This window comes from Capra hircus, chromosome 12 (assembly GCF_001704415.2).
Source record: "Capra hircus breed San Clemente chromosome 12, ASM170441v1, whole genome shotgun sequence".
Lineage (NCBI taxonomy): Eukaryota > Metazoa > Chordata > Mammalia > Artiodactyla > Bovidae > Capra > Capra hircus.
In genome coordinates, this window is record NC_030819.1 from 60895343 (window position 1) to 60922723 (window position 27381).

The 27381-nt window shown below is 38.1% G+C and overlaps 1 protein-coding gene across 8 annotated transcripts in view; it reads left to right on the plus strand.

Annotated features, from left to right (window-relative positions):
• The window catches only part of NBEA (neurobeachin), a 667995-nt gene that overhangs the window by 624705 nt on the left and 15909 nt on the right, over nt 1-27381 (plus strand). For 5 of the 8 annotated variants that reach the window (XM_018056646.1, XM_018056648.1, XM_018056650.1 and 2 more), the window contains 7 exons: nt 868-1035; nt 17655-17717; nt 18037-18126; nt 20916-21108; nt 22955-23026; nt 24925-25080; nt 25607-25777. In XM_018056646.1, the coding sequence (XP_017912135.1) occupies nt 868-1035; nt 17655-17717; nt 18037-18126; nt 20916-21108; nt 22955-23026; nt 24925-25080; nt 25607-25777 (913 nt within the window). The remainder of the gene's footprint in view (nt 1-867; nt 1036-17654; nt 17718-18036; nt 18127-20915; nt 21109-22954; nt 23027-24924; nt 25081-25606; nt 25778-27381) is intronic. The other 3 variants (XM_018056653.1, XM_018056649.1, XM_018056651.1) reach the window with 1 other exon arrangement.

Consider the following 27381-nt stretch of genomic DNA (forward strand, 5'->3'; position numbering starts at 1 on the left):
ACTCACATATTGAGTTACAGCTGTAATTACAGAAATTGTTTCCTATGGCTCTGCATAGTTGAAATTTAAGAAGGTAGTGCTACAGCTTTTCCCTCATGTTGCTGGAATCGGTGTGCCCTTCAAATCAGTAAGAAGTTGATGATGAGTGAGGGTAGGAGGTGAGAGGCATAGTGAGCCGCACGGATGGCCACTGCTCTACTGAGGCTGACAGGGCTGCGTGCCTACCTGCCAGGGTGCCTCTGTGACGCTTTTGATAGCTTCTCAGGAAATGCAAAGGCCTCTTTTATTTTCCTGACTCTTTCTGGAAGTTTCTTATAGTCTCTAACTCTCAGTAATTTGCATTCATTTCCCACTGGCTAGCAAATACCTAAAATTACCCAGCGGTTCATAAACAGTATAATAGCAGAGTTAACTCATATCAGGTCATTCCCTTTTAGTAGTGTTAGACGTAAATTTGAAGACTTTGGGCAGGAAAGTATATATCAAAGTTTCTAATGAAATTGTTTACTTTGAAACTAATGTTTAAAAATTAAAAATGAAATTATTATGAATGGCATTAAAACAGGCATTTCAAATTCCTTTTAAACATGAATGTGTCTTTTTAAAGAAAACTATTTAATGTTAAAATTTATATCACATATTCAATTAACTCAAAAGTACATTTAATAGTTAAAAAGAAAATTTTCTTTTATGTCTGTGTTTTATTAGAGGTTGTACTTTGTCATTTCTAAGAATAGGTCTGACACATACAAGTGAAATACAAGAGGGCAAAGAATGAATTCTACTGATTTATATAGAATATTTCCAGCTAAGAATGGAGATTTACTAAATTTTCATGGTCTCTATCTCTTTCTTGACTGATTTCAGGCCCTGGAAAGTGAATTTGTTTCTTGCCAACTCCATCAGTGGATTGACCTTGTATTTGGATACAAACAGAGAGGACCGGAAGCAGTCCGGGCTCTGAATGTTTTTCACTACCTAACCTATGAAGGCTCTGTGAACCTGGACAGTATCACTGACCCTGTGCTGAGGGAGGTAGGTAATAAGTGGGATATTATTCTGAAAATTTCTGCCATCCCTTCAACACAAACTTGGCTCTCCATCTCCTTCTGCATAAATCTTCTTCCAATGTAAATTTTAGAAAACATGGATTTCAAGTTCTTGACAAATGTGAAAAAGTGAGTGTTGTATATCAAAAACAAGTAATGAGGCTACCATGTAGTTCCTTTCTGAAGTGCAGACATATACAGTGCACTTTAGTATCCCTCTTGTATTTGTTTTATTTCAGCATCTTCATTGAAATGCTTAATGCCTTATGTGTTACAAATTAATGAAACTTCATTGAATATTTAAATATGAATAGTTCACATTAAAATAACCTGCCAGTACCTATTTTTTAATAAAAGCAGAACTACAGCCTGCTAGACAGAATACTCAAAAAATGCATCAGTAAAATAGACGAGATTATAGTATGTTATCCCTGCACATTCTCACCCTGAAATTTTATAGCTAACAGTTGGGAATTATATGCTATAGTTTGTGTATAAGTATATTTTATGAAAATATTCATAAAATATATTATTTAAATCACTTGCACGTTGCACAAAATTATTTCAGATAGGTGAAGAGAGTGAAGATGCAACAGCTGCTAGATGAGTCTTGCTTCAAGGAAGCTGTATCTCAGTCTTCCATTCTACCAGATATCTGCCATCTGCTCTATGCAAAACAAGCAATCATTTCTACATTTCCAGTCACTAGGATGCTTTTTTATTTTTTTATTTTAGAGGTGGAAAACTCATAGATTTGGGAAATAAAGCTCTAAAAGAAAAATTTGCATCCATAAAGTTATTTCTTACAGACTTCTATAAAGACAAAATGACTCTATTTGTATGGCTTCAAGCAGAGAAGAGGAAAGGGAAGGGAAGAGCCTCATGCTCCTTGATCATTGAGCCCTTGGGGCTGAATATTTGGAGAACACGTTGCAAGCATATTATTAGGTGTAGTATTCTACCATGTTGTATGCACAAGGAAATGGGATTATTGCCTGAAGCTGGAAGGAGATAGGGACAGAGAAGGGATGAGTTAGAAAAGAACCAGGTACTTAAACATTTGTTGGTGAAATAAGGGATTTTGTCTACAAAATAATCTGATTAGTTTGTTCACACCTGGGAATTCTAATTCTGAGCTTAATTATTCTCTTAACAATGTACCCTTAACATATACTCAGTGCTATAAATGCCTTACCACTATATTCTCTTTCAGAACCAGTACCTTTAGAATCAGAAAAAAAGACAAAAGAATTGCAGTAGCTTATCCTTTTATGGCAAGACCAACTCCAGATTGTTTATTGACTTTTAAATATCATAAACATTTTTGTTCCTGAATATCTTAGTGTACATTTCCACCCATTATAATATGCTGTCCTTAAGTTGCAAGTTGATCATCTTGAGCAAAGTAAAAATATTTTAAGCATATTGTGCATAATGAAAGAACATAGCAGCATTAAAACTGACTGAAAATAGCAGATCTTTCTGACTTAAATTGAAGAAGGAAATGGCAAACCTCTCCAGTATTCTCACTGGGAAAATCCCACGGACAGAGGAGCCTAGCAGGCCCCAGTCCATAGGGTCGAAAAGAGAGACAACTGAGTGACTGAGCATATTTAAATGAGAACAAAGAGATAAAGGAGAGAATGAAAAGGAAATGGAATTAGGATTTAGACTTTTAATGTGGATATAGTGTTTATTACTTGAATTCTAGAAAAATACCTGCTACTGCAAGGTAACACACCATTGCTTTGGACAGTAAAAAAACAACAACAACAAAAAACTGTATAGAACTGTCAAACTGTATAAAATCTCCATGAAACATTATATGAAAGAGAGTAATAAAAAAAAAAAAAAATACGGTTGGGAAGAGGTTCCAGCTTTCCCAATCTGAGGGCATAGTTGCTGAACACTGAGGTTCCATTAGAGAAGCTCCCAGAGTCACTCAGTGTATGTCCTCCCTACCTAAGCCCCTCGCCCACCTCTCTCACCCAAAAACTCTTCTGTCAGTTCTCAAAACACTAGGTGAGAGAGCATGTACTTGGAACACTGTTACCTTACTTCCGCCAGGCAGCATGAGCTCACACACACACTAGCAGAGCATTGGCCCTGACCCACCCAATGTTTTGTGGTTTAGATGCTAAGTCATGTCCAACTCTTTTGAGACCCCATGGACTGTAGCCCACCAGGCTTCTCTGCCCATGGGATTTTCCAGACAAGATTACTGGAGTGGGTTGCCATGCTCTCCTTCAGGGTATCCTCCTGACTCAGGGCTCAAACCCATGTTTCCTATGTCTCCGGCATTGGCAGGCAGATTGTTTACTCACTAATCCACCTGGGAAGCCCGTCCTACCCAGAGGCCCTGTGTCAACTCAAGATAGCTTTATCTCTTTAAGACCACTAGGGAAGCACTTAGTATGTTGTAGATATGACAGGTGAAATGACCTTGCAAGGAATGGGAGTTAATTGCCCCTTTCCACATTCCCCATGCTCACCTCCTTTACTCCACAACTAACATATTTCCACAAAATAAATTTTGTATTAATATTTAAGAAACTGCAAAGTTGAGAACCTGCCTGAATCCTGTGAGCTTTCTAATGTGGCCAAGTCATTTAGTGTCCCTCCACTTCCATTGCTTTCTCCATAAAGAAGGGATAATACCAAACATTATGTTTGCCAGCATAAAAGCATCTAGCATCTATTGTCACAAGAAAGAACCCTGTGGATAAATGGAACAGAGTATAGTATAGTCATTATTTGGTGGTCATTTTTGCCCCTATGCAGTGAGGAGGCTCTGCAATGCACACTGCCTTCCATCAAAACATCAGCATTGAGTTCCAGGAGGTCTGCTCTGTGGTCCTTTGATTTGAGAGAGTTGCTTTATACCTAAACAATCAGACAGAGGCTTTTGGGGAAAGTAGTGTTCCCAAAACATTGAGCCTTTTATTGAGTTCAGTGCATTCCTTTTATTTGATAAAGTTTATCTTGAAGTGAAGTGAAGTTGCTCAGTCATGTCCAACTCTTTGCGACCCCATGGACTGCTCCTCTGTCCATGGAATTTTCCAGGCAAGAGTACTGGACTGGGTTGCCATTTCCTTCTCCAGGGGATCTTCCTGACCCAGGGATCAAACCTGGATCTCCCACACTGAAGGCAGATGCTTTACTGTCTGAGCCACCAGGGAAGCCCCAAAGTTTATCTTAGTTTTTTTAAATGTGAAATCACTCTATTTCACAAAGATAAAACCAAAGGAAGGTGGCAGTTATCTTATACTAAGCTCCAACTAGCCTAAAGAAGATAATTTTTAATGCCTTAACAAATGCTGATTTAAAGGAGAAATTTAATATACAAAAATCTACATATGTCCCTTTTGTAAAAGAGAATAGAAAATATATACACACACACACAGATATATACATCTACAGTCTACCTAGAACTTTGAAGTTAGGGCTAAAATTCAAAAAATGTCTTAAGGTTATTGATTCATTCTTCCTTGACAGGTGAAATCATGAAGCAGCACTAACCACAGCAATTATAGCATTAAAATGTCAAGAAATTAGAGGTCAGAATAACAGATAATTTTCTTCTCTATGTCAGATTTAAAATTGACATTCTTTGACAGCTTAGGATCTCTGGCTGAGAAAAATATGACAGCTTAACTTATTTTATACTTGTAAAGCAGTAATTGATAATAAACTTTATCATGACAGCCTCTGGGCAGAAACATGACAGAACAGTTTTGGTATCAAGCTCTTCATAACATGTAAACACCAGATCTGTGGGATATTAGGTATTATTTAAATTGTCTTAAGCCTGAGCTTTTATCATAGTCTTCTAGACACTTTTTTTTTTCGTAGATGAGCTCATCTGACTATTTAAGCAGTATTTTTCAAGCATGATACTGAGTTTTTCATATTTATGTTTTCATGTTAATACAATTATGTGATTTGCTTTATGTTTTTACTCCCCAAATGATGGCCAAGAAACTTAATCCTATGACCTACACGAGAAACAGGCTATTCTGGTTTGTATCTGGTCCCATGGTTTTCTAACTCCTTACTACTCGAATATGGTCCATAGACCAACAGTATCAGTGTCAGCATCACCTGGGAACTTGTCAGAACTTCATAGTCGACTCTCAGCAATGCCCCCACAGAGCCTAGTAAATCAGAATGCTAGGAAATGCCCTGGTGACTTGTTTGAGGCATTACAGTGTAAGGAGCACTGTGCTACCGTTGGTCAGTCGCTAAGTCACGTCCGACTCCTTGCGACCCCGTGGACTGAGGCACGCCAGGCTTCCCTGCCCTCTGCTGTCTTCTAGCTCCAGCCACTCTCCATCCTCTTTGCCTCCATCCCAAGGGTATCTCAGAACATCCAGGAAGAGGGCTCAAGCAAGTTTATTTTGAAAAAAAAAAAAAAACTCTAGGAATTTTAAAATAACAGAATATTTACTTAGGGTTTTGTTTTGTTTTATTTTTTGCTGTACCACTGCAGCATGTGTGATCCTAGTTGCCAGACCAGGGATTGAACCTGTGCCGCCCGCATGGAAGCATTGAGTCTTAATCACTAGCCAACCAGGGAAGTCCCTTACTTATTTTTAGAGATGATATTCTTCTTACTCCCAAAATGATTCTTTAAAATGTAAAAGGCTTTTTAATGGACATTTCCATTTTAATTTAAACTGTAAGATTTTCTATTTTGTTTATGCTTTTAAATTTATTAGAACTTTTAACTCAATAAAACTTTAGTAACTGTAGAGAAGATTTTAAGGTAACTTTAAGAAATCTTTAACAGCCATTTTTTTTTCTTGTTTGTCCTTTACTCTTATAATGAGTGAAAAATATTCTAAAATTGTTTCTTAAAATTATCCCTGTTATAATTAGGAGTATAATTAGTCAAGCTTGTCTGCCTCAGAGTATGATTGTTTGATCCCTAGCAGTCAATGAAAGATGATGGAAAGGTGAACATCAGATAACAGATTATATCACAGCCCCAGCATCATTATTTGAGTGACATAAGGGAGTCACTTTAATGTACTTTTATTTAACCACCTAAAATATGATAATTGAAATGATATCTAACTCATAGGACTGCACTTGAGGATTGTATGTGAAAAGATATGTGAAAATACTTTGTAAACTGTGAAGCACTACTGGACATTGATTACTCCTACCCCCAAGCATAATTCAATGAAGTATCGTGGAAGAACTTATGTTTTAATAATTTATTTCTCTGTATCATCATATCTGTAGTCAACACTGCCAAACTGAAAAACGATTTAAATGACTTCTCTTTGACTGTGAGAGAGATATACACAGAAGTCTACCATAAAAGGCTTGTTTTGCTCGCAAATTATTAGAACATATGGACCATGCAGCATTTATTTATACATATAATACTCATTTATGTTTATTCTGGGGATAGCAAAACATTAAATACATTTTGATATTACCAGTAGTCATAAAAATGTGGTTATTTTAGTCTGATTTTCTGTTAACAGTATTTCTTAGTCTTAGACTATATATTCTTCATTTATTTCTTTCTTCAATCTGATAGGGATAACAAAACATTCCTTTGGATCTACTATGGTGAAAATATCCCCATAAGAAGTAGAATAGATCTCTTCAGTTTTCACTTTATTTTCTTGCTGAAGCATTCCTTGCTACTGCAGAGAACTGACATGATAGGGCTGTCAAGAACCAGCAAGACAAATGTGTCTTTAACCAGAATAGCTGCAATGCTGACTGTCCTAGAAAAGGAACTCATAAAATTTATAAGGAAAAAAAAATGAACCCACTTTTCATCTTGATCATGTAAATGAAGGTATTTATCGTAACAATGGTGATGGCCTCTATAATAATTGCCTATTCTTTCTGAGAATCGGTTATTCCTAGTCTTTTCCTTCCCTCATTTCTGACTTCTCTCTTTGCTCTGACAAGGGATATTAACTTCCGCCCCTCCTGGATCGCTTGAGTGGGTTGTAGAACAATATTGTCTGTTTACTGGTGCTGTGACGCCTAATTGTCTTCAGATGAGGGATGTTCAGGGTTCTTCTCCTAGGCGACTATTCTGAGGCATGATAACAAATGATCAACAAAAGGGCAGATAAAAATTTCTTAAAACCATTTTCATTCCCCCCTATAATTACTAGAAATTTTACAGAGCTGAAAATCTTAACAAACTCAAAAGCCAAATTAAAATAGAAAGAAAAGCCATGCATTTTAAATTGTTGGAGTAGAAATACACATTGGGTCTTTTTTACATTCAAAGAATAATTTTGGGAACGACAAGAATATTATGATTCCTAAATCTAGTAAGAGTATAGGTTCAAATGTATCTGTTAATGTGCTTCTCATCTGTAGCAATAAAGCATGCATTGAGATAATTCAAGAATACAGTTTCTATATAGAAATTAGTATCAAGAAAATTAATGATACACATTTAATTTTGATTGGTGAATAAATCTTTTAATTTAGTTTTATCTTTTCTCCTTCTAATTACTGCAGTCCTTAGCTAGTCCATAGTCATCAATTACCCATAGAAAAGCGTAAATAATGCACTTGGTCAAAGTGAGATGTATGTCATTTATGTGAGATATGCTTTTTCTCTCTCTTTGTGTTATTTTTATTGTGTGGTGCTGAGAAGTGCTAATTATTGATTTTCAGAAATTACCAGCAAATGCTTTTACAAGCATCTAAAGTCATATTTTACACAAGGAAGAAGGGTGAAAATTGCAGCCTGCTGTTTGTAATAGGAATAGCTGAAAGAGACTTCCTTATCTTCAGTTAACATAGATTTCAGTTATATTACACAGTTGTTACCTTAGCATAAATTAACAATTATTCAAAACATACTGCATGCTTCAGTTTCTTGAAGTGGGTATTACTCAAGCTAAGTACCTAACCATTTTAGTTAGATGTTTAGGACTCATTTTTAAATGTTTTAAACATATTGATAATGAGTCTATTTATAGCCATTTGATCTCAGTATAGTATGTCTAAATTACTGTTTCCCATTTCTGTCAAAGAAGGGCATTTTGTTTTGCCAAATATATGCAGTGCTATTTTTAATTTGAATTTAATTTAGTGAAAGGGTATGATTTCATTTTGTAATGTTTATACCCACACCTGGTGAACCTTAGTCTTCATATCTTTCTACGTACCAAGCAAATCCATTTCAGCTTTATTATTTTCATTATTGTCTTTCCATGATCAGACACTCCAAGTGAATTTATTTTATGTAGTGAAGAAGGTCACCACCGATACTACTCTCCCTTCTCCCCGCCGCCTTCTCCTCAGCCTCCTTCCTCCTCCACTTCCTGAATCAGCCAGCATAGAGTTTGCATTATGTGAATTTATTCATCAAGGGAGAATTTGGCATGGATATTGTACTGTTGTTACCTCTCACATATCATTAAGTATTTCTGGACTGAGTCTTCTACTATGTACTATTGAATGATCAAACCCAAAGTGGGCAAAGAACCAAAAACCTGGGGGCATCCTTAAGAACTCATCTGCTAAAACTCTTGCTTCCAGGTCAATCTGAAAATTATCCAGAACAGAATGTTTTAGTTCTTTTTTTGAGGGTTAACAAGCATAGATTGAAAAAGACTTCATGGCCTCCCCCAAGAAGCTTATAACAGTGTTTATCCCTCAAATATTCTAAATCTTCAATAAAAATCTTACTTGGATGTAATCACCTTTTGGTCAGTCCTACTTGGAAATGAAGCAAAAGCTAGCCAGCATTTTTCTTATTTATTAGACCTGAATACTAATCCTAGTTATGTCCATCAATGTGCTGTATGTATCTCAGCACATTGCCCTTTCAAAGGGATAATGAAGACTCCGAAAAATGATATCCAAATGGTCAAAAAGAACAAGGAAAGAGTCTAAACATCACTAATCATTATGCAAATGCAAAACAAAACCACAGTGAGGTGCCACTCCATACCCACTAGGTTGGATACAGTCAAACAAACAAACAGAAAATAGCAATGTTGGCAAGGATGTGGAGAAACTGGAATCTTTGAGAGTACTATGAGAATGTCAAACGGTGCAGCCTCTCTGGAAAACAATATGGAGGTTCCCCAGAAAATTAAAGAGAGACTTACTATATGATCTGGCAGTTTCACTACTGGTTATATATCCAGAATTAAAAGCAAGATTTCAAAGAAATATATTGCATATCCATGTTCATAGCAGCATTATTCACAACAGTCAAAGTGTAGAAGCAATCCAAGGGTCCATCAGCAGGTGAACAGATGAAAAAAGTATGCCATTTAGATATAATGGGATATTATTTGGCCTTAAAAAGGAAGGAAATTCTGAGGCATGCTGTAACAGGAATGAACCTTGAGGACATTACGCTAAGTGAAATAAGCCTGTCACAACAAGACAAATTGCTATTTGATTCCAGGTGCTTAGAATAGTCAAAATCAGAGAGAGGGAAAGTAGAAGGGTAGTTTCCAGGAGCTGTAAGCCGCTCAGTCCCGTCTGACTCTTTGCGACCCCATGGACTTCTCCAGGCCAGAATACTGGACTGGGTAGCCTTTCCCTTTTCCAGGGGATCTTCCCAACCCAGGGATTGAACCCAGGTCTCCAGCATTGCAGGTGGATTCTTTACCAACTGAGCCACAAGGGAAGCCCAAGAATTCTGGAATGGGTGGCCTATCCCTTCCCCAGCGGATCTTCCCGACCCAGGAATCTAACCAGGGTCTCCTGCATTGCAGGTGAATTCTTTACCAACTGAACTATCAGGGAAGCCCTTGATATCAGGGAAACCCTTCCAGGAGCTAGGGGAAGGTGAAATGAGCAGTTGTCTGAGGGTACAGAGTTTCAGTTTGTCAAGCTAAAGAGAGTTCTAGAGAATATGCACAATAATATGAATGTGTTTAACACTGCTGAACTGTACACTTAAAAATTGTTAGGATGGTAAATTTTACACTGTGAAATTTTATGTGGTAAATCTTACCACAGTTTTAACAAATTTTAAAGGGATAATCAAGAGTTTAAAAATAGTCCTATTTATAAAAATGTGGGGCAGATTAAAGTAGATAATCAAGGGAAGGTGAAGCCCCCTGGGGTTAACATCTGCTTGCCGGGCCTAGGCTTGAGGGTGTAAGGGGAGGCAGCTTGTTGCCAGAACCTGGCAGGAGAAGTAGCCCTGGGAATTGGTCACCCAGCAGAACCTGTGGCCTTAGGTAGAGAACTGCAACACAGCCAGTGCCCAACTGTGACCTGACAATGAGGGGAAGACGCACAATAAATGCTTTGTGTTCTATCTTGCGTCCCAACCAATCAGAGGCCAACCCAGTACCAGGGATGCAGTCCTTGGAGACCATCGCCCAGGGGCGAGGATGCCGATCCAGCTCACTTCTCTGTGCCCTGAGTGAGCCACCACTCTGGAGCAAACTTATTTAAGGCGTTCAGGGTAGGACAGCCACTGCCTTCTCATTAAAATACATGGATTTTTCTACCTGATTTGACTTATTTTTCAGCAGAAAAATTGAGTGAGCCTGCTGTGGCACTGACCTAATATATTTTTTAGATGTTCCAGACAGAGCTTTTTTATCTAGAGGATATGGTGTTTTTCACATTAATTTGTTAAGTCAATTATGTAATATCGTTATAATTCATCATTCCAAGGAGGAAGTATAAGAATCAGCAGGAAGAGAAATCTCCAGTATATATGTGCATATGTGTATATATATGTATTAGCTTTATACCAAAAGAATATGTATATACACACATATGTGTATATAAAAATTTGCTGATACATATGTATCATCTTTATACCAAAAAAGTAAAAGCAAGCACTGAGGCAAGTAAATGAGCAAATTGGAACCCCTTCCTCAGATATTTTCTAACACAGTCTGATAGTTAAAGCAAATATGGTCCTTTTTTGCTTGAGTTATCAAATATTTGCTTAAATACTCTAATACTTTTGCGAGTGTAGGTGGCCTACAGTCCATGGGGTTGCAGAATCCTGCAGGACTTGTGACTAAACACACATGCACACATAGGTTTAGCCTTAATGCAGTTGATTGTTAAAAGAAAGGAAGCATCTTGGTTCTCCTGTTTTGTAGTTTCCGTGAAAAACTAGAAGCAGTCTAATATAAAATAGCATTTTAATTTTTTATATAGTTAAATGTTTATAAGGCAAGAAATAATAAAGTACAGATATTATTTGCTTGATTTATTTTGCTATTTTTCCAGCATTAAAAAGTAATGCTTTATATGATCTTGTTTTATTGCAACAATAAACCAGAAGCAAAGGCTTATCAGTTAAAATACATTCTGCCATTAAGTAATCTTTCTTTTTATCATTTCAGGCTTTTAGAATTCCATATTTTTCCTATTTGATAGAGAATTGGTAGAATTGGAGGTAGAACAGAGTGACAAAAATCACATATATATTTTTAATTGTATTATATGTTGAAGTTGTATTTTCTGGTCAAAGGGAAAAAAGAGAATATCCATTCTCAAGCATTAAAATAAAATCATTCTAAATAAGAGCTGTATACTAGGATAAGCACAACATTAAGTAAATTTTTTAAAAATCTTTTTCTGTATTCCCAAGCTTTTACTTTTTTTCTGAAATTTGCTGATAATTGGTAATTTGAATATAATCTGATATTTTGCATTATGGATAGCATAGCCTGTAGTACTTTACAAAATGCTGATTTTTTAAAAAAACCATTTAAAAGATTTTATAAACCAAGGAAAATGGATATAAAACAGGTCATTTGACAGCCTACCTTATTAGCTTCCTCCTACTATCTCTCTCGTGGCACTTAGACCTGATGGCATTTCATCTGAAAGACAATACTAAATTAACATTTGCAAAAAAAAAGGACTGGAACTTGTAAAGATTCTATCAGAGAAAAATATATGTGGACTAAATTCATCTGCACTGAGGAAAAGAGGAGATTAATCAAAGTGTTTATCTGATGCATACCAGGGAAAGCATAAGTAGATAACCAGACTACACAGAGGGAAGGAGAAAGCACATTTGTTCACCTAACTTTTGTCTTTTATTTTTTTTTTTTTAATTTTAAAATCTTTAATTCTTACATGCGTTCCCAAACATGAACTGCCCTCCCACCTCCCTCCCCAAGTATTTTGAATTTACCATTAATTTGAGCATCATTCTGAACTTTGACTTAACTGTCACCACGTTTCCTTGTACCTTGGTTGTGAAGTTTCTTGTATTAATGGGCAGACATGCAGCACACATGCACCACAGCATGTTCACTCTCTTTTCTGAGGATTTAATTCCAAACTTGGGCTTCCCTGGTGGCTCAGAGGGGAAAGCACCTGCCTGCAATGCAGGAGACCTGGGTTCGTTCCCTGGGTCAGAAAGATCCCCTGGAGATGGAAATGGCAACCCACTCCAGTACTCTTGCCTGGAAAATTCCATGGACAGAAGAGCCTGGTAGGCTACAGTCCATGGGATTGCAAAGAGTCAGACATGACTGAGCGACTTCACTTTCTTTTCTTTCTTTCTAATCCCAAACTTGTATCTTTGTTCATATAGGAGGTAGAACTTTCTTGGGAGGAAAGGCAAGAAGGAAAAACAAAACAATTAAGCAAGAGATACAGCAGGTCAGAGGAATAAGGCTTGTGTCACAGCTATTGCAAGCACATAGGGGGATGACAGAGGATGAGATGGTTGGATGGCATCACTGACTCAATGGACATGAGTTTACTTAAGTAAACTCCGGGAGTTGGTGATAGACAGGGAGGCCTGGCGTGCTGCAGTCCATGGGGTCACAAAGAGTCAGACCCGACTGAGTGACTAAACTGTACTGTAGGGCCTCTTTATGCAGATTTAAAAAGTCATCGTCTTCAGGAGGTTGAATTACAAAAAGGGCTCCTTTCTTTGGTCGATTCTATCACTCATTTAACCCCCCACTGGGCACCTTGGTACGTGGCATCATCAATGACACCCACCACGCACAGTGCCCTGACCTGTGGGGAAGTTGAAAGACTAAAGAGAGCTCGTTGAGAATAAGTGGGCAAAGGGAGGGCTGGATGGGGCTTCCCAGGTGGCTCGGCAGTAGAGAATCTGCAGGAGCCATGGGAGACTGGAACTCGATCCCTGGGTGGGGAAGATCCCCTGGAGGAGGAAATAGCAACCCACGCCAGTATTCTTGCCAGGACAGTCCAGTGAATAGAGGAGCCTGGTGGGCTACAGTCCGTGGGGGTTACAAAGAGTCGGACGCGACTGAGCAATGAGCACGCGCACACAGGAGAGCTGCTTGAAGGCAGGGGTGATTTTGTAATTTGACAGGTGGGTCCTGGAGTATTTTACAAAGAGAGCCTAACAAAACTAAGGAGAGGAACAGTCAGAAAGTAGGGAGGACAAGAGGGAAACAGTGTGCATGGGAACCTCCCCTGGTAGGAGCTTTATATTCCATGCAAGCAGTCATGTGTGTATGAAAATCAGATGTACTTATATTGTCCTCCTAAGCATAATTCGGTTCACGTTTTCCTTTCCTTCTCTGCCTTTCCCTGCAGAATTCCTGTTTTAGAACTTCCCCCAAGGTGTTTAAAGCAGTCTTTTTACCTTCTAATTTTAGAACATACCTATTTCTTTTTTTTATTATTGAAGTATAGTTGATTTTTGCGGTGTTTCAAGTGTACAACACCTGTGTGTGTCAGACATATTACACAACTCATGTTGTCTCATATACAGTGTTAATTTATCCTTTCTTCACTGAAAAGGGCAATAGACAATATACATAATGCAATAGATTTTTTGTAATATAAACTGAAGTTTTGGCATTCGATTTTAAAAGGATTCACAAACGCTGATGTCTATAAGTGGTCAGGCAGGGGATAAACTATTGAAGCTGGGCGAGGTGGCAGTTTATGCGCGGGTCACATGAGCGATGGGCCTTAAATAGGAGTCTCTGTGCTCCAGCCGAGTGTTACCACACAGGAATGATGATGCGGTCATGCAGGAGCTTCTGATTCTTAAGAGAGAAGCCAAAAAAACCCAGTTTACTGTTTCCCAACCTGTATATGTTGACTCAAATAGAAACCGTGCCTGTGAGCTGAATGTAGCCCATGGGATGCTAGTATGTGACATCTGGCTGAACGTAAGCCCCTATGACATCCTGGCTAGAATGTAACCTTCACAAGAGTAGTCATCTGTATCTGGTTTTTGTTTTTTTTTTTTTGGTGAGTATCAGAGATCTCTAGAATGGTAGGTGCAAAATAAATAAATACGTGTCTTAATGAATAACATTATCTTTCTGACCCATGCAGAGCAATATATAGAGAAATAGAAATATGTTGAATTTTTTAAGATCCCATTTCTGATAATATAGAAAGAATTCAAGTTATAATTAACTTTTAGTAGTTGTTTGGATGTTTTTTACTTGATGTCTTTGGGAAAATTCCATTAAATGGCAAAAAAAAAAGTCCACATAGCAAAAGCTCTTTTCTATGATGTTGACCAGCTAATTTCTACTTAACCTTCAAACCTCAGCTCTTGTTCTTTTTCTGGAAGTCCCTGTCCTTACAGCCCTTCTCCCCCTCCCCCATCCTCCACCTGAGTCTGATTGTCACTCCTTGGGGCTCCCTGGCCCTCTGGGCTTGCCTCATCCATGATCCTCCCTAACATGCACCTTGATGTCCTCATCTCACGTCCTCATGGGCTGAAAACTTCTGGGGGACAGTCTGCTGTCTGAGTTTGTATGCCTTGGCATAGAGTAAACATTCAAAAGATGTTCGTTAAGTTATTTCTGTGGGATTGAGTTGTAAGAATCAAGAGCTCTGAAGTTTTCCTTGCTACTGTGCTTTTCTCTTTTCAGGCTACCTTTTGGTTTTGCCCAAATGCCCTACCATTTCCACACTTCTGTATTCAGACATTTTTGGAAGGGCTAAATCACAGCCTTAACCTGCAGAGAGTCACAGGCTGAGCAAACAGACACACATAAAGAATTCTGTGTTGAGTTCCATGATAAACAGGGGAAGATATGCTGTGAGAATATGGAGGACATTGATTATGATTTAGGACATCTGGGAAGGATTTAAAACCCTGCCCAAGGTTAACATGAAGGGAGGTGTTTTCTTCTCCATCAGAACAACTATTCAATCTTTATGCCTCATAAGTTGCAGTATGGACTGTGTATATCCCCAGGCATGTGCCCATAGAAAGTACCTCCCTCCCTCTTTTATTTTTAAAAGATTTAATATGTTTAAATAAATGAAATAGGCAGTCAAAAATATGAGCTAGTAACAGAGAAATGAAACCATGAAAATTCATCAGTCCCCTACCCCTTTCTGCTCTAGTTTTATTTGTATCTCTGTTCAAAGCCCAACCTGACCATGGAAAGGTTTTCTCCTCAGCATCACTTTTAAAAAATATCAAAATCTTTGAACATATGAAAGTGGAGAGAATGATATAAAAATAATAATATAACAGGTTTCCACTTGCCCAATAACGATATTCAGCAGTAGTACCTCCCATCTTGGTGAAAAAGAAGACTTTGATTACTTTCTAAATGTGGGGGAACCAGTCAAGAAAATCAGTAGGTGCTCATGTACCATTCAAACATTTTAATAGACTTAGGAGAGACAGCATGCTTTTTCAAGATCAGAAAGGTCTGATCAGTTTAAACTCAAAGGGTAAGAAATTATTGGAGGGCAGGGTTACATGATAGCTAAAAGATAAATATTGAACTAGGAACCTTTAGGTCATGAAAGCATGTGATGTAGATCATAGGGAAGAGCAATTCAGTTTAGTCTCAAAAGAAATAAATGTTGAATGCTGGGAACAGATTGTCTTATTGAAAAGGTAAGATTGAGTACAACTTAAACTTCACCCTGATGCCATTTGAAGCATTCAAGATACATATATATGTGCATGTGTACTCTGCCTCAATCCAAAAGGGTCAGTGGCAGAACCCAGTAAAGCGAACTGTACAGATGATTTCTAGAAATAAAGTCAGTTTTGTAACATTTTCTCCTATAATTTTAATAGTTCCCCTTCAGGAAAAAAATTAAAGTCAAGCAAAGCATGTTTATTGATTCACTCCTTTTTTGAACATTTAAAAGCTACCTACTCAAATGCAGGGCACTGATCTAGGAATCTAAATATATTTGATTTTACTTCTGTCTCCTTCCTCACTCCCTGGTCCTCTATCTGGAGGAGTGAAAACACAAGTAATAGTAGATACCATTATATTTAGTTTGTGATGCATTAAGCTAGGTATTGGACATTTTCTAACCAGGGCAGCTTTTAACAATACAATTATTACTTTTTTTTTTTTTCAAATAATTCCCAGAATTTATTGTTAATAATGTGAACCTAACCAGAAATAGTCTCTCCCCTTTCTAATCATAAATCTTGCTTTGGGGAGATGAAGTATGATGGTATCTATGTTAGCACAATTTAGTCAGTAGTCACAGTTCTCATGGAGAAGGCAGTGGCACCCCACTCCAGTACTCTTGCCTGGAAAATCCCATGGATGGAGGAGCCTGGTAGGCTGCACCCCAGGGGATCGCACAGAGTAGGACATGACTGAAGTGACTTCAAATAAATGTATGCATTAAACTTGGACAATACTTAAAGAGATTTAGTAATTCATCCTGTTGCCTCTGCAAATAAAGAGCCAAAGCCCCATTTATGCCCTTGCTAAAATATGGCAGATAATGATGCTTTCATGTTTAATATTGCTAATAAATTTGAAAATTCACCATTTTATTGATAAACATTTTCTTAAAATGCAGTCCAGGAGGACAGATTGTTAAATTTAAAGACTTTATAAATGAGAATTGAAGATAGTGATACGATTACTGGAAGGGCTGTGGCAAGAGTCATCTACCAACTTACCTGACTCCCAAGCATTCAGCAATGACTTTCGTATTTCACTTTTATGTGCCACCAAACTGCACACAATTTTAGGGGGAAAATTTACATGGTAACAGAGTAATAGTAAATATTGTGTTCTCCTTATTGACTTAAATTACATACTTATAATATTTCAGAAAAATACTTCTGTTAGTCTGGTTTAATATATTGCATTTTTTGGCTGTAAAATTTATGTATAGAAGAAATACTTAAATCTCTTTTAAGATTTTCTCTTTGACATACACACCAAAAAGACATATTATACACTTCATACAGTTTGAGATCTAGAAATATTCATTGGAAATGACAAAGTCTCGTTAATATTTCCATCTGCATAGGTTTTAATGACATATTGCATAGGTTTTAATGACACATTGCATAGGGTTTAATGACATATTGCATAGGGTTTAATGACACATTGCATAGGGTTTAATGACATATTGCATAGGTCAGGATGCACCAAGAGTTATTTCCTCTTTGGGTTAGTTCTCTGTAAAATTTCAGAAGATTTTTGACAGGAATGAATTCACAGCTTATAAATAATATTTCAGAATATATCTTAGAATAGCATAGCACACTAAACTGTATTTTTTGTAGTGAAAGTTTTGCTGTATCTGATGACTATACAGAAGTCTTAATGTTCTTTCTACTTATTACTCTCTGAATTGATTAGAACACATGCTTATTTGAATTTTATCTTGTATCCTTAGTGGACTTTATGTTTCATTCTTTTTTTTTTTCCCATTAAGATCCCAGAAGCTTATTTCATTAGAGATCCCCATACGTTTCTTCTTACAAAGGACTTTATTAAGGTATTTGTGTTGTATTTAGTGTTCAGAGTGTTCTCTGGTCTCTAGCTGCTTGCATGTACTCACAGGATAACATTTCCACATTTAACCCCAGCTTCTAAATGAGAATAGTGACTTAACGGAAGCATGTTTGGAAGGAGAAGCAGAGCTTGTCTACAAAATACTAACACTTGGATGATTCTGCACCCTGGGAGAAGAGCACCCGGTGAATTTTCTGGACTTTTTTCATGGCTGACTTGGGATACACTTTGCGTTGTCAGAGTGTGTTGACCTCTCTCGTTGATGCATACTGATTGTGACAATCACTCTCCTTCCCCTGCAGGCCATGGAGGCACAGATACAGAACTTTGGACAAACGCCATCTCAGTTGCTTATTGAGCCACATCCGCCTCGGAGCTCTGCCATGCACCTGGTAAGACATAGCAGCTTGCGGAACATTTCTGTCTTTCTTTGTACCTGAGTAGAGTTCAAATAAAATAGTGATTTTTTTTAGCAGTGTTTTAAAGCTTCTCGATGTATTGGCTTAACTCTTCAGCCTCAGGATATACTGATTACCTAGAAAGAAACAGAGAAAGAAGTATAGTTTTTACCTTTAAGTTTGGCTTCAGCTAGCCCAATTTTGGACTCACAAAGATCACTTCCCTCTCTATTAGGAGTTGGCTCATATACATAAACTCCTTCATACACATACAGGCTTATAGACATAACAGGCACCAAAATTAGGTTACACTTATAAATTAGAATGAAAAATATAAAATAAATACAATCTAAAGGTAGCTGGTTTGATCTTTGGGGGCAAAGTATGGTAGGGGAAGTAGTTCATTTTAAGAAAAGGAAAGAAATATAAAGATAATGTACAGCCTCTTCATGGTAGCAGTCAAGAAAATAGATTAAAAATAAGGACCTCAGAGCCAGATTTGGGTCAAGCACCGTGTCTGCCACAAACTAATGAATGAATTGGGGGAGGTATTTAAGCTCTTTGTTTACGTTTCAGCCTGTGTAGCCTGAGGGTAACAAATCACACCAGCCCTTAAAATGCAATGACTCAGTACTGTATGTAGCACTTAGACCAGCCCCTGGTGTACAGGTACTCAGTAAATGTTAGCTGGCGTTATATTCTCAGTTTGCAAGGGAAGAAGTAATATTATTTTCATTTAAATCTGAATCTTTTAAGATCCATTTTCATAAGAATACGACCCCTTTTCAGTTTTTAGCAAACAATTAACATTTATTTAATTTGAAGGTAAAAATTTTTCTAAGAAACTACTTTAGAACTTACTTTTTCACTGTGATTTTCCACTAAGTTTTTACTGAGGAAAAAAAAATGCTTGATGGCAAAAATGTATTTGCAGAATGAATTACAGTTCATCAACTTTTCTAGATAATTGTCAAGGGGCCAGATATCCTCATACTGGAGTAAAATGCCCTGGAACACGGTCCATAATATATGTGTAAGCAAATGTACAAGTTGTTATTGTGTGATAGAAGTATTGTTCATACCTTTCATTTGTCCCGTCAACTACTTTACACATTTGAATCACGCCCCTTCTGTGTGCCAGGCATGGCACTAAGCATTGGCAGTACAGAGGCGAGGCATCCTCTACACTGTCAAAGGGTTGGTAGTCCCTCACCTACTGAAGCATAAATAAATGTGTGTGTTTGAAAACATTTCTTTTCCTCTACAATAACTCAGCTGAGCAATTTCACTGTTTAGTCACTAATGAACTCTGCTACCTGAGGTGGGTCCTCACATGCAGCCAATCAGAGAGGCTTTCACCACGCATACTGTCCCCATCCCCACACCCAAGCACAGCGTTGACGTGGAGCCTGCAGACCTGAGAGGAAGCATTTTTAACAAACTGTCCAAGAGAATCTCTCTCACACTTTATTCTATGAAATGCTTTGGCAGAATTTTATCCCCATGTTGGTTTTCTCTGTTTAATAATAATAGTAGTAAAAAATATTTACCCTGGAGAAATGCCCAGTCAGAACTCATTACTTTCCTAAGGGAAATTGTTAGAGACCAAATTGGCACGGAACGGTTTACAAAGAAAATCAGCTTTTTAAGTTTATATAGCAGAGAATTCATACACACATACACACACACACACACACACACACACACACATACACGCCTGTATAAAATAGTGAACAATTAGAAAACATGCATGAAAGCTAAATAGTGGTTATTTCCAGCATTCTTATCTGTCTTTTATGTAATAATGTGTATAGTATTTTACAACCCATGCCAGTATTCTTGCCTGGGAAATCCCATGGACAGAGGAGCCTTACAGACTACATTCCATGGGTTGGCAAAGAGTCAGATATGTCTTAGCGACTAAACCACCACCACCATACTACTTACTAGTAGTACTAATAGTGTCTCCTTTCTGTCAAGTCATATACTAGATGTTTGAGAAACAAAGATTAAAAAAGCAAAGAGAGTGTTGTCTCTCAGGAAGTTCACCATCGAGCAGGGGAAGGAGCCTAAACCACGGTCATCAGAGACACAGCAGAAACGTGTCCATGGAGCACGGACAAGGGAGGCTGTGAAATTTTAATTATTTACACTGTAGCCATGGCCCCACATCAGCCAGGTAAAAAATGAAAGAATCAGTTCACTTCGTGTTTCACATAAACACTGTTGGGAACTGGCCTGACTGATCTTTCCACCACAGTGACGTGGTAGCTGCACTGAAAAATTACACTGCAGCATGTGGACATATCTCTAAGCTAACCTCTTAAATCATCTGGAAGCGTGTTAGTCACTGAGTCGTGTCCGACTCTGTGACCCTATGAACTGTAGCCCGCCAGGCTCCTCTGTCCATGGGATTCTCCAGGCTAGAATACTGGAGTGGGTTGCCATGTGCTTCTCCAGGGGATCTTCCTGACCCAGGGATTGAACCTGGGTCTCCTGCATTGCAGGCAGAGTCTTTACCATCCAAGCCACCAGGGAAGCCCTCTTCCATTGTCAGGCAGCACCTAAATTGCAGCTGGTTATTAATAATTGGGGGCCCTCTTTCAGCAACTGTACAGAGTGCCTGCTCATTTGGCTGTGCCTTCCTCACAGACCAGAGCACCGACTGCTCTGCTGTCTGCTTGTGCTCATGCTAGCCTGTTTTAATCTCACTCTCCCCCACGCCGTCACTAACTGTGTTATTCTTTTTGTTTTCTTTGTTCTCCTCCCTTTCTATTCAACAGTGTTTCCTTCCACAGAGTCCACTCATGTTTAAAGATCAGATGCAGCAGGATGTGATCATGGTGCTGAAGTTTCCGTCAAACTCTCCAGTGACGCACGTGGCAGCCAACACGCTCCCCCACCTGACCATCCCTGCGGTGGTGACGGTGACCTGCAGCAGGCTGTTTGCCGTGAACCGATGGCACAACACAGTAGGTACGTGGGCCTAAGGGAGTCACTTACTAGCAGGGTCTTAAAAGCTGTGGTTCAGGTAAGTGCATGGAGGGCTAGCGAGTATGCCAAATGAGCTACAGAAGGCAGCAGAATAAATAATTGCCAGACTTCACTAAATAACTCATCTGTCTTCTTCATTGCTGCTGTGATAGTGCCATACGCGGTGTAGTCACTCAGTCATGTCCAACTCTTGTGACCCCATAGATGGTAATCCACCAGGCTCCTCTATCCATGGGATTTCCCAGGCAAGAACACTGGAATAGGTTACCATTTCCTCCCCCAGGGGATCTTCCCGACCCAGGGCTTGAACCCTTGTGTCTGCATGGACAGGCAGATTCTTCCCCACTGAGCCACAGGGACGCTCACAGAATGCTTGGCTAAAGGTTCAGTATCTAATAAGTATTTGATAAATTGAAGCAGTTCTACAAATAATTCAGGTCCTCCCACCCTTCTCCTGTAAGGGGAAGGAGAAAAAAAAAAAAATTTTAGCCCATACTAAACAAAAACAAGTTTGAATCTAGGTGGTTTCAAACCCTTTTTCTCCCACTTGATTAACTCATTTAGGAAATATCCGAATGACCACTTTGTGTCATGTGGTCCTGGGCACTGGGAGTGCAGCAGTGGACAAGGCAAATAGCATCCCTCTCTTTGTGGAGCTTTGAGTCCGAGAGAAGACAAAATCTAAATTGTTTAGCTATTTCATATGTGTTTTCTCCAAACTCATTCCTGAAGGTTCCAGCCAGTACATCTTGAAGTGATATAATCTGTCATGAAAATTCGGCAAATTGATATTTATCCAGCCAGGACAGCAGTGGATGTGACTAAATGATTTAGTTGGCCCAGTTCATTACTTATATGATCTCCCTAGAGGCCTCAAGATCCCCACTGTCTCTAAGTCTGAATGGCTGAGCCACACCAAGTTCACCTGAATCTTAATTCTACTGACTTCTACATCACTCTGGAAAACCAGATTACTTTTAGCTTAATCTCCTAAGAATTTCTGAATACCCCTGTTTTATTATTGGTAATACTTTCAACATGAAGTTGAGTGACTTCCATTCACTCAGAAATATGGAGAAAACATCTCTTAAAAATATCTGGGGTTGGCTAAAATGTTCAGGTTTTTCCATAATACTTTACAGAAAAACCTGAATGAACTTTCAGACCAACCCAAATATGACTTTATTATTCACAGGAGTCTTAGCCTCTTGAAATACTTTGCACTGAGAGAAAGCTATAAAGATTTGATTTTTGTTTTCTTTAGAGTTGTTCTAAAGTTTATATGTTACCCCATGTAAGAAATTATGACTAAAGAACTGAATCAAGCTCTAAATATTAATCCTCTGAAAGTAGCTTTTAGGTTAAGATTTTAGGTGTGGCTCAATTGTATACCTTCAGTTGACTTGTCATCTTTTGAAAGAAGCTGGAAGGGATGGGAGTCCCATCTTCCTCTCTGCCTTGGCCCAGATCAGCCCATGCTTACACCCATTCCTACATGTAGACATAACCTTTTCTTAGATTTCAGCTCTCTGATGGATTCCAGAAATGTTATAGTCTTCTATTTTATCCAGCTTTTTCTGTTGTTAGGATAACAATACTCTTCCCAGCTTTCTCCATCTTAAGTGGAAACCAACAGTCCCTGTTGTAATGCTTTTTTTAAGATTTGTCTTCAAAAACATGTAGTGTGACTGAATGATTCTTACAGTAATTTACCAAATAATTTTTAAGAAAATATATATTTTGTATAATTGTTATAAAATACTGCTTATTAGGAAATTCCTCCATTCTGAGAACTTTATGGTCATTTTCTCTTTTAATTAATCTTTAGGCCTCAGAGGAGCTCCAGGTTACTCCTTGGACCAAGCCCATCATCTTCCCATTGAAATGGATCCACTAATTGGTATGTTAACAACAAAAAATCCATTTTCATAAATGCTGCCTATCCACAGATTCCTATGTGGTTATTTATCACAAATGACAGTTGAATGATACTTTTTCTGTCACAAATTAATGTACAAATAATGTAAAATTGCCATCAAGGAGCTGTGCAAATCATAATATGTCATCTAAGAATTTTTTGTTATTAAAATAATGATTTGTGGTATTTTCTTGGTATTTCCAGAGGTCATTTAGGTTGGTTCTAAACAAGGCATATAATTCCAAACTGTGCTTTCTTTCAGCCACAACTCTTCTTTAACAACTTTATATTATTTCAAATATATAAGGACTCAAAGCCATTATTAAGAAAGTTGATACTAAAGAATAACTTTTCTGGAAATCTCCATTCAATAGAAAGCATTTTTTTTTCAAATTTAAGATTTCATATGAATTGCAAACTCAGGAGCTGTAACTGTTTGCAGCAGTATTCAAAGCATTTTTAAATAATCACATACACATTTATTAGCTGTGTGATGCAGAACAAGTGCCTTAATCTTTACGGGCCTCAGTTTCATATCTGTAAGATGGTTCCTAATAATGTTCATTCTGCCTGTTCTCATGGGATCATGTGAGAGGTAAATAAGAAAAAAATCGAATATGGTTTGAAAAATTATAAAGCCATAAACAGTTTATGGTAGTTTTTCCTTAGGTTAATTCACCTTCATCTTTGAACCCAGAAATAAGATGCAAGGCAGCCATTTAGGTTAGTTACCTATACTCCTACACAGAATAGCACTTGCATGTCTCTCAGAGAATATATGCTTAGGACAAGGAATATTTTTCAAGTGGAGTCCAGCTTCTAGCTTTTTCTCTGCTAAAAAAATAGCAACAGTTTCATGTACAGCTAGAGTGTAACCGTGGAAGATTAATAGCTGTATTCTAATTAATCAAGCACCAACTACATAGTTTTCAAGGGACTCAGACCTTTGATTTTCTTTTCCTTTGCTGTTTATTTATTTATTTTTTACTTTTTGCCTTCTCTAGTAATTATTATCATAGTGTTAGTCGATGTCCACAAATAGTAACACTTAAATTTAATTGGTGTTAGGAAGTGACGGTGCTCTTCTACATCTGCATTTTCTGTTTAAGAATTCAGCCCAGGGATTTGGCCTGAAAGGACGGTGTGGAGTAAGGGACAGGCTGGCATGCAGACAGGCACTGGGGAAATCACAGGGCGTCTCTGGGTTCCTGACTTTATTCAGATTCAGTCCCAGTGCTGCCCATGACTCTCTGCCTGTCTCTTTCTTCCCCAGCCCCTCTCCCATCTTTCTCATTCCCCTCCTCCCCTGCCAGCCCATTCTGGAAAGGCTTCTGTTTGTTGACAATCCAGGTCTTTAAAGCTGCTGACCTAAAGCTCCCTGAGGGGCCACCTACATAACAACACCCCTCGCACAAATCCCTACTTTCTTCTTTTCCCATGAATCATAAAGGCCATCAGAAAATGACAGATGGGGGCAAATATGAAGACATTTTTTCCTTATGTAACATACTTCATACAATATTTATTCCTTATTATTATTGAACTTGTTGGACAATAATGAACTTGTGCAGGGTGAATATCTATTGAATTAAGTGCATATAAATATTTTTATTATGTTGTAAATTCCCATCTTGAATTCCTCATATCAGTGGAAGAACTACTTAAATTTCCAACAATTTTTTAAATATATAATATGGTTCATAAATAATCATTGCTGCTAAACAGTTTATATTCCTCATGAGGAAATGCTAAAATCTTAATCATATGGCATTAGAACCCATTTCTAGATAAATGAAGCATGAAAGTATTCCTTCTGTAAGTGTTTGGTGAAACTCTTCGTAGAATCTCTCTTTAAATTCCTATATCTGTTTTATGTTTAGCCAATAACTCTGGTGTGAATAAACGGCAGATCACAGACCTCGTTGACCAGAGCATACAAATCAACGCACATTGTTTTGTGGTCACGGCGGATAATCGCTATATTCTTATCTGTGGATTCTGGGATAAGAGCTTCAGAGTTTATTCTACAGAAACAGGTAAACTGAACTATGAAATATCTTATCCTCATCAGAATGCCTGTTGTTTCACCTAAAGCTTCATATGAAGTCATACTTCTTAATTTAGGCGGAATCTTGATGCCAAGATTCCAATTAAATGTCCAGATTGTAAGTAATTGACTGCTTCTAATTTCATCCATTCTGAACTTTAGCGTGAGTTGAGCCCTGAGTTCATGGGACAAAAGGGACTACTGTCTCCCTCCCCTAAATCAAATCCAGTAAAAGGCCTTAAAGCTCCCCTTAGTCTAGCCTAGCCCGGGAGGGGGGAAATCATAATTGTGTTATTTTATAAGTTCTTTCCTTAAAAAAAAAACCAAAGTGATGTTCTTGTATCATTTTTTTCAGAAGGGATTCAAGAACCTAAATCTGTAGCTAGATTTGAATTACCTTTTAAGTTTGCAGGTCTATAGAGTCACTTTCCACAAATCTAGTAAAATAAAGTTAAGCTTACTACCATTTAAAGAAAAATAGCCATTGGATTCGATCTGCCATTTCTGTGTTGCAGGGAAGCTAACTCAGATTGTATTTGGCCACTGGGACGTGGTGACGTGCTTGGCCAGGTCTGAGTCGTACATTGGTGGGGACTGCTACATTGTGTCTGGGTCTCGCGATGCCACCCTTCTGCTCTGGTACTGGAGCGGGCGACACCACATCATAGGGGACAACCCGAACAGCAGTAAGTATTGGTCTGGAATTGTCCCATCAGACTGTAAATTCCATTAATTTCCCTAATAACTTTTGCTGGGGTTGTAAGGATCTTAAAATATGAAAGCTTAAATGGCATTGGAATATAGCTGTGTTCTTTTTGGAATATAGCTGTATTCAAAGTGTAAAAAGAGAGCAACCATTGTAACCTTCAGCCTGAGGAAACTCCCAGATCCCCTCGCATTGACCATCTGCCCAGCTGCCCTTCCCCAGTCTCCAAATGTCCCCATCCTTTCAGAATTTCCTTCCATGTCACCTGGTCCTTTCAACTTTCTGTAATTTCTCTCAGCTGAATGTATTCTCTCTCTTCTCTGAAATTCCATACACTTTATTTGTGCCTCCTGAGGACACTTACTGCTTTCTACCAGGGGTATAGTAAGTATATCTGTTTATTTATTTGACAATGATTGAGTACCCCCTCAGGTTAGGCATGGGGGGAGCAAAAGCTGAATAAGATTATTTCTTTGTTTAGGTTGATTCCTGAGTGTTTTTTATTCAACAGTGCTCCCAAAAATATTCCATCGGAAAAAAAATGAGGTACTCCAGAGTAAAACAAATTTTAGAAAACACAGCATATATACTCTTATTCTCTATGTAAGCTCTGAAAGCGTCACACAAATACATCTGTTGATGTTTGCATAAACCAGAGTTTCTCAAGGGCTTCCCAGCTGGTGCAGTGATAAAGAATCCAACACAGGAGACACAGGTTTGATCTCTGAGTTGGGAAGATTCCCCTAGAGAAGGAAATAGCAACCCCACTCCAGTATTCTTGCCTGGAAAATCCCATGGACAGAGGAGCCTGGTGGGCTACAGTCCATGGGGTCGCGAAGAGTCTCACACGACTGAGCACACACACGTGCACATGGTTTCTCAAACATGTTTTCCGAGGAACCTTTTGCTCATGAAAGAGCAGTTATTATTCCTGCGAACTGTTGTTCTGAGGAAGCTCTGAAGCCCACCATGAGACCTCTCTTTGCATCTGAAGGTTCTGATTCCTGGCATAGTTGCACACATTATAGGTTTTCAATAAATACTGTTAAATGACTGAGGAATTAGATAACAGATTTCCTAGAAATAATTACTGCTTTTAACTACCAAGCTTGTATCTCCCGTAAAATAGAGAATGATTTCTGTAAACTGTTAATAATGGCGAGTACCTAAACTAGGGTTATTCCAATTATAATTCATACATTGGTCACAATTTTAACAGTACTCTGAAAACATGAGTTTGGGAATATTTATGATGAAACAGAGCTAAGAATTTCCCAGGAATACTATGTACCTGCCACTGAAATACTATAGCGAAAAAAGAAATGTACAGGAGACCAAGGTCTAACTGTGAGAGAGCTGGGCATGGAGATCTTCATATGTATATGAAGGTAGTGAGAGAATGAATGGCCAGGTGATTTACATGATCCGGTGATTTATTCTTGTCACCCATAGCTAGAGGTGAAGAAAAGTAGATGAAGCAACTAAAAGTGTATTATGAAGCTGTGTCTCTGAGTGTAGGTACTAACTAAGAGAAAGTATGTGTAATTATACATTTTAGCCTCTGCTCCAAGTTGTGAGATATTG